The sequence below is a fragment of the Bidens hawaiensis genome, unplaced genomic scaffold (assembly GCF_021521415.1).
Source record: "Bidens hawaiensis isolate Kalapana, Puna unplaced genomic scaffold, B.hawaiensis_p1.1 tig00068465_1, whole genome shotgun sequence".
In the NCBI taxonomy this organism is placed as follows: Eukaryota; Viridiplantae; Streptophyta; class Magnoliopsida; order Asterales; family Asteraceae; genus Bidens; species Bidens hawaiensis.
In genome coordinates this window covers 23,374-32,416 of record NW_027502087.1, presented here as the reverse complement: position 1 = coordinate 32,416, position 9,043 = coordinate 23,374, and the positions used below count along the sequence as shown (strand labels likewise).

The 9,043-nt window shown below is 35.6% G+C and overlaps 1 protein-coding gene across 1 annotated transcript; it reads right to left on the bottom strand.

Moving 5' to 3' along the window:
• Positions 1–294: 294 nt before the first annotated feature.
• LOC143605171 (glyoxylase I 4-like) lies at positions 295–3,667 on the bottom strand (the record flags this gene model as incomplete). Its single annotated transcript, XM_077081390.1, has 4 exons — positions 295–468; positions 714–789; positions 3,290–3,517; positions 3,587–3,667. Coding segments are annotated over 4 exons (417 nt in total), but the record flags the coding sequence as incomplete, so codon positions are not given.
• Between the last annotated feature and the right edge of the window lie 5,376 nt (positions 3,668–9,043).

The window sequence follows — 9,043 nt, the reverse complement described above, 5'->3', positions numbered from 1 at the left end:
ATGGATGTTACATCAAGTGACGAATGCAAAAGTCTCATAAAAACTATCGCATAAGATCAGAATACGCCGGTTGTTTAGTGATGTATAAATGAAGGGGAGTATTACACACGTTGCGCAATTTTTCCGTTAGCCATGGTTTTATCCCAATGGGTTTTTCAGGTATAGTGGTACAAATGCTCACCAGAAAACCTGCAACTCGACGGATTTAGTAAACTAAATTTCCATCTTCCCCTCAAACTTAGCAGAATGACACTTCTTACCCAAAAACTAGGCAACCTAGTTTGGGAAGTGACACGAAAACAAGTTTAAAGTAATCTTAGGCGATATTGCAAAAGGAGCACACCCTCCCCTAATAACTAAATACATTACATATTCAACATAAAGCTGATCTTATACATTTAGTACTTGATATTTATTCATGGTCTTCAGTTCCTGTTTACACAGAGCTACAAACCTCCAATCCATTACCTGCATAGGGGCGTCAAATAAGTTTATCAAATTAATGTTTCAAAGTGAAGTCAAGTGAAGAAAATCCATTGGGTTATGTTTCCTTTTATCTCTGGCAGGAAAATCATGTAAAATTCAAATTGGAAATATATGAAACTTGACTAACTTGTTTCACATGATTACAAAAATTTAGGGACAATACCACCATTTTGCAACGTATAACAAAAAGTAGGATCAAGTATCTAGAGAGAGATGGTAAAATTAACCATCAGGATCAAAGAAAAAGACTTGCTTGGTTTTCCCATTTGGTTGAGCCTTCTCATGTGTCTTAATTCCTTTCGCCTGTAATATACAACCATAAACATATCTACTTAGCTTCAAAAGGTCATATAAAACTACACGATTTTTGGTCAAAGACTTGAGGAGGTTAATATTTAAATCACAAAATAAGCAGTATGATATTGCAACGACATATAAATAGTGAAGCATACTAGATAAACTTAGAAACTGAAATCAAGCAAGAATTCCCTACACCGAAAGGCCATATAAAGTGCTTCGGAAAGTTTGTTTAACACATATAATTTAGCTTATGTTGATGAATATATCCTGGAGGTTGGTTGTACCATGTAGGCATCCTCATATAATGTGTCACAAAGGAAGGCATTATTGACATATAATATCGTCTAACCTAGTTAATTGAGAATGCAAGAGATAGAACAAATGTATAGCTGTTGGCTTAGTAACAGGAAATATGTTCTAGCGGATAACTTGTGATCTTTATAGTGTGACCAAACAAGAAATATGCTCTCGACAAACATGACATCTCGAGAAAAAATATATACGACCAGTGGTTGCATTTAAACAAATGTACTTGATTATGAAACTTTAGTTAGACTAACCTATAAAAATACATGATGTTGACTAACTTCCATAGTCCGAGAAAACTTAGATGAGTTGACTTTGAAAGTATTTTTCTAACAATTTTAAAAATAATGAATAAAAATCTATACATGTAATTATATCTCGTAGGGTATAAGTAAGACTGGTAAAGTGGGCGGGTCGGGTGGTCTGGGTGACAAATCAGCATGTGTTCAATATGGGTGCAGGTCATTTAAGACATGTAATTCGGGTCAAAACTGCCAGCCTTAAAAAAAGACCTAACGTTGTTTCTGAGACTAAAGTTGCAACTAAAATCAGCCTGATGAACATTCCGTTGACTTGAAAAACTTGTGGGCCTTGGGTTCGCCATCAGACACGAAAACAACACGCAGGTCAGATTCAACTAAAAGATTCAAATGCAACTGAACCTTTTTCTTGGAGCACCCATCACCGACCGCCACCTCCAATCTGTTTTGAACCACCACGCACCCCCGATTACTACCACGCATCGGTTCTAAACCAACAGACACGACCTCGATAAGCACACTAGATCCAACTGCCAAATCGGATTACTTTCCAACCCGAAAAAACCTCGATCTTCAAACTGTTAGATTTCTCAATCACCTTATCAAACACTGATTTCTTGGAATTGAAGCATACATGAACGCCAATGGGGGACGGGAATACTATGTATAGTGCTTCACTCATTTACGATAAATAATAAATAAATAGGCCATTCCATTTCAATAAAAGACCCACCCAAGTTCCATAGCTTTTGGTCCGCCACCACCACCACCACCACCACCACCACAGTACTCAATATATCCCACCAATAGCAAGCTATGGTAGGGTCTGAGGATGGTAAGATGTAGACAGCCTTACCTCTACCCTTTAGGAATAGAGAGGCTGCTTCCGGTGAGACCCCGACTCGATAGTAGTTTTGCATCAGGCCTTGGACATAAGGCACACAACACTCAACCATCGGGACACCCCTGATTGATGCATGTACCCTTGTCTTTCGGCTATTAACGTCACCACATGATGCCTGATTAACCTTCCGCCACTTTGTACATTATTTTTACGAGATTAGTAAAATAACGTCAAAATTAGTGCAATTTCACTTTTGCACACCCGAGGGTTCACACATATATACACTATATGCGCGCACCGCAAGCGGGGCGAATCCCCCATAACCTCACTTGATTTAAATAGTTATCAGCACAATACATAACATTCACGATTTGGGTTGCCAAGTTCTTGAGTTTTATCTTGCAATAACATCGATGTAACAAAACGAAGTGGTGTCTAGGTGGCGGAGACTGGGACTTTGATGGTGGCGATGGTTGGAGTGTTGCATCAGTTTCAGTAGTGGCGGCGACGCTGGAGATAATACAACGGCCATGCTGGCCCTAACCCATTTGGACCTTCTTAAAATTAACAAATTTCACAATGCTTGCCCGTTTCACCTTGTTGACTAATTTGACTAAACCTAACTAATTGGAGGTGACCCAAATGAACCCATAACCACATGTATTCGGTAATTAAAATCACAAAATACAAAAATCAGTGTTGCAAAACTCGGTCAACTCGACCGAGTACTCGCAAGTAATCGCTACTCGGCATCCTTCAGAGGCGCTATTCTCCAACTCGGCCTATATTAATCAAACTCGGATTTAGGCTACTCAGAGCTACTCATCAATTTTGAACATGTGTCTGTTTGATTAATACAGATATCCATGTAGTTAGTAAACTCATGATAGTTGGAAAATATATAATTCTAAAAAACTTATTTCTTTATAATTTACCATCTCCTAGTACCCCCAACTAAGTTGACCGACCTAATAGCGCTTTTGAAACCATTAATCGAGTTCCGTGGTCTCAAACACAAGTAGCAAAGATTTTGTATCTACGAAACCCCTTATGACTTGCAACAATCAAACATGAATCAAAATGAAAAATATACCTTGATAGCGGCAACAAACGAGTCGAAATTTGAAACTGAAAAGCAAAGACGATGGCCTCTAGGAAGGTTTTTAGGATCGGCAACAGCATCGTTAGCACTCCATGGACCTTCGGGCAGCTTCGTGTTCGGGTCTCTTTCGATTAGGTGGAGACAGAAAGATGGAGATTGGCGAAGCCAAATCACCTTGAAATCCAACTTGGGGCTTTCAATTCGTTCGAATCCAAATATCTGCAGGCAGCAAATTAGGCAATTAAGTCAGAAGAAAACAAATTAGAGGTGTTGATGATGATGAGTGACGTCTTGGTAAAAGTTGGCAAGACGATTGATGTCGGTGGATTCTCTGGAGACATGGTTGAAGGAAGCTCCTACGGCGGCCGTTAGTTAATAATAATAATAATAATAATAATAAGGATATGGTGACAAACCTTAAAAACATCGGTTGCTTTATGATGGATGGTGGAGGACGCGTGTCCGTATGCTAAAGAACCTTTAGACCATCTGTGTGGATGGTGGAAAATTTTTACATAAATAGTGTTTTTTTGCCATCTTTGTTTCAAAAATGGTATGCTTTGGAGATATGTTACAAAAATGGTGTTATTTTTCTATGAATGTGTTAAACGGAAATTTTATAAATTAATAATTTTGATTTAATAAGACAAGCCATGGTTTCTATCACGGATTGTATAAAAGTGGTAATTTAATACTGGTTTTCGTGTTAATGTGGTGATTTTGTAAGTCAAACTGTGATTTGAAACCACGGTTTAATCTTTTAAATTATTTTTCTTTAAATGTCGAGTAATACAAGCAACATTCAAACTATTCTTTCTACAGTACGTGGTGTATGACTTTCTCCTAAATAGGTTTACGTCTAATGCATTCCCAGAATCTCTGATCGCCACACCTGACTAAAATTGTTATTATGGAAAAAATGGTAGGCTCGATAATTTTCACCTAAAAATAACAAATTAGAATTACTTGACCAGGAAATACTCGTGAATTCATTTTCTAATATCATAACACTGGTATATACGAAGCTCCTAAAGAATTTGTAATACCTGAAATTTTAAAACATATAATTTTGAACATACATAAAATTAAATAAATAAAGACATGTTAATAATAATAATAATAATAATCTATGTAATACATATATAATCTACGTAACATTTAGTTTGAACAAATATAATAATATTTATTATGATATAAAAATATATATCTCACATACATACGTAAGTTTAAGTTTAAAATAGTAAAAATATGATAAATAAAATTCAAGAGTACATATATTTTTATTAATTGGATAAGACATAGTCTTAACTTGACACTCCTTTCTTCTTCAAACTTCTAAAATCATTTTCAAATGTGTTTGAAGAGCATACAATATATTATTCATACAATTCTTCCACATCTATATGAGTCAACATATTTCTTTCATTATAAGGAAAATGAATAATAATATGATGAACTATACCTTTAATAATGATCTTCAAAGATATTTTGGGTACCACCTACTATAAAAATGGATGTTACCTTATCCTACTAATGTAAATAATAAAGCCATGCACAGTTTCTTAAATAAAATATATCTAAAAATTTAAATATAAGTTAATGATATTTAATATTTGTCTAAATGGTTTTATATCATGCAATAATGTTTCATAATTTTCTAGCTAAGTAAAACAGACGAACAATAAAGTTGTCATACAATAATATAAGAGACTTTCAAGGGTTATGAACTATCAGTTGCCAGAAAGCTAACCAAACAAATAAATTAAAGATACCAATACAAATCTAATATGTGTATTTTTAATTACAAATATATATTGTAGGATTTCGTGATAATCTAGACTTAGTCTATCATTCTTCGCGTTGAGATCAATATTTAAGGTACGGATAGTCTATTCCCCTTTCATTTGATACGTGTCGTTTGGCCTTCGGGCATCTGATTCCGTATTTATATATATTTACTCATCAAGCTTCCGTTTTGAATATGTTTTTAGAAAACGTTTCACATATGTTATTAATAAAAAATGATTTATGAAATATGTTATTTACATGTTTACGAGTTTACATGCATGTTTTGTGAGTTACATGTTTAAGAGTTTACAAGTTTACCCGTCGGCATGGTTTACGGGATTACATGCTTACGAGTTTACAAGTTTACGCAATCACATGTTTACGAACTTACATGTTTATGAGTTTACATGTTCGAAAACATTACTGTTTATGAGTTTCATGTGTTTGTGAGTTACTTGTTTATTTGCTTACAAGTTTACATGTCAACATGGTTTACGGGATTACATGTTTACGTGTTTACAAGTTTACGAATCTACAAGTATACGAACTTACATGTTTACAAGTTTCGTATTCTAATTGTATACATTACATTACAAGTTTGCTAGTTTATAATGCTTACAAGTTATATGTTTTGAATAATTATAAGTTTGCAAGTGTGTTTACATTTGTACATGTATTATGTTACCCAAGTTAAAACTCTTCTCTGGGGGACCACAGACCCATCATTGTGGCATAGAATGATGTGACAACTTCTGTGACAGTGGGTTGAGTTCACGGCGTCTCTGTTTCAGTTTAGTCTTCGGACTGTCTGTTCTGTTCTGTTTAGAGGCGTATGGATCGATCCTAGGAATTTGTTATGATGTCTGTTACTGGTGAATGATCGGTGTGATTTGCCCACACTCTATTCACAATCTGGATGTATGGATTAGCTACCCTGCATCACCTCTGTAATTATAATGAACACTCTGGACTTCGGGTAAATCTACATGTTATGTTCTGGTGATATATTTTTACATATATGGTATGAATTCTGGAAAATTTTTAAGAGTTTTATTTAAATATGTTTTTGGAAAACTTAGCCTTTTTACTCAAGTAAAATTAGCCATTTTTATTACCCTCTATCCGCTCACTGGGCAAATTTTGCCCAGGCGTATTTTTCTTGTTTTCCTTCTTATACGTCAGGTTATCAAGACATCTGGTGACGGGTTACGGAAGAGTGCTCGAGAGTATGAAAAGATTCGTACAAGTTAATGAAAAAAATTTGATCGCGCTTCTGAATATATTGTTAGGCCTTGTAATGTAATTAATTAAACATTTATGGAATTATGTTTTTGATCTGATTCTGTAATAGTGACACGTCAGCCCTGGCCAGGTTGGGGTGTTACAATTATGGTATCAGAGTAAAGGCTCTTTCCTGTAGAAAAAAATTAAAACACTAAAATAAGACGTGTGAGGTATTGAGTAGACATTATGGTTAAAAATAAAGTAATGATAATTAATAAATAATTATTTTCCACTAAATCTTTATATCCGTGTCCTTATACTAACTATATTTCTTCTAGATGGCTCCTGTTAGGAAAGCCCATCGTAAATCGGGCACTTCTTCGAGACATGGCAACCTTAATAATGCGGTTCAACATGCAGTTGAAAGACTACTACCTATGATTTTGCAGACTGTTAATCAGAGTACAACACCCCACTACCCCCTTCACTAACTCCACCTGTACGTTCTCCCACACCGCCTCCATCTGCGCCACCACTTCCATCTCCCGTGTCTTCTTCTGGAAATGTCACAGTGGATAACTCGGCTACAAATTTGCCTATTGACATTTACACTTGGCTTGCAAGATTCCAGAAGCAGAAACCACGTTCTTTCAGCTCTGCAGCCACCCCGGTAGATGCACAAAATTGGATCACTCATGTTGAGAAGATCTTCGAAGTTATGGGCGTTAGTGATGAGTTCAAAACAAGGTTAGCATCATATAAGCTCGAAGACGACGCACAAGGTTGGTGAGGTACTGTCAAGCATGCACGAGGAGGGGATTTATTTCCCGCTAAGCTAACGTGGAATGACTTCAAAACGTTGTTCTATCAACAATATTTTTCATCTGACCGTATGAGTGAATATGTGCGGGAGTATGCATCCATTAAGCAAACGGAAGATGAACCTATGGTCAAGTTTATGGCACGATTCACGAGATTGGCTAGTTTTATGGGACCTGCTGTCGGAACCCCATCGGAACAAGCATACATACTGAAATGGGCAGTATGTGGAAAGTTCAAGTGGTTGATTGTAAACCAAGGGTTTAAGGACATTACAGATGTTGCAAATGCGGTCCAGAATCTGGAGATAGCAAACAAGGACATGAAGTTACAACATGACGAAAACCTTAAGAAGAACCATAGCTCATCCACCGGAGATCGTAAACTTCATTTTAGTCAAAATAATAACAACCAATATCGAAACTCGCAGCCAACACACCAGAATCCTAAAACCTCTCATCATCTAAATCAAACCTCTCATAAATTTCAACCCCAGAACCAAGCAAACCCAATATGCAACACTTGTGGGAAACTTCATAAGGGAGTTTGTCGCAAAAGCACTGACAATTGCTTTAAATGTGGACAACTCGGGCACATGGTAAGAGACTAACCCGAGCCAAATAGATATGTTATCAAGAATACGACCACGTCTGCCATACCACCCACCATTGGGGGAAGGGTATTTGCCTTAACCACAAGCAACGCATCAACGGAAGAGGAACTTGCAAAGAAACGTCTGAAGTATCATGACTTACTTGGTTAACCAGGAGACATAACAAGTTTATCCCTACCTTTAAATGAAGCCCATAAGACTTAATGTCCTGATAATTATGTTATTTAATCGTACTTATCTATCGTTATAAAATCTAGTCTAGGCTTTTGCAAATTTATGTTTCCCGTAAAACATATGTAATATAAGACTACGTTATTTGGATTATGTGTGAAATATCATGTCACGTCATTTCGATAGTTTCTTATATCCGAAGTAGTATTTCGTATTTTAATTTCGAGGACGAAATTATTTTAAGAGGGAAAGAGTTATAATACCTGAAATTGTAAAACATATAATTTTGAACATACATACAATGAAATAAATAAAGACATAATAATAATAATAATAATAATAATAATAATATAGTCTACAAAACATATAGTTTGAACAAATATAATAATATCTTTTATGATATAAAAATATATATCTCACATACATACGTAAGTTTAAGTTTAAAATAATAAAATAATATCCATTCTAGAAAAAAAAATAATAATAATAAAATATGAATAAATAGAATTCAAGAGTACATATATTATTATTGATTGGACAAGACATAGTGTTAACTTGACACTCCTTTCTTCTTCAAACTTCTGAAACCATTTTCAAATGTGTTTGCAGAGCATACAACATATATTCATACAATTCTTTCACATATATATGATTCAACATATTTCTTTCCTTTTAAGCAAAATGAATAATAATGTGATGAACCATACCTTTAATAATGATTGGTCTCTAAAGATATTTTGCGTACCACCGACTATAAAAATGGATGTTACCTCACCCTACTCATAATTAACTCTCGACCCAAGTTGTCTCCGGCGACTTAATACATTCCGGTGATCACCTCCGACCAACCCCCCACCACGCACACACAAGAACAGAAAACGGCGACCTCCACATCACTTCTGGACCCGCGTAGATAAGGCCACACATCATCCGAAAGTTCCGACAACTCCGCTTTAACCGCGACTCGCTTATGCATTCTATCAACTTGTAGCACGTAAGCTAGACCTTTGACTCCTACACTTTCTTTCTTTGTTGTTAGATATAAGTTCGTACCTCGTTTATATCATTGACTAACTTTGTAATACAACTTAAGCGATTTTCCGGCAAACCGATAATACAAACGGTCGAAC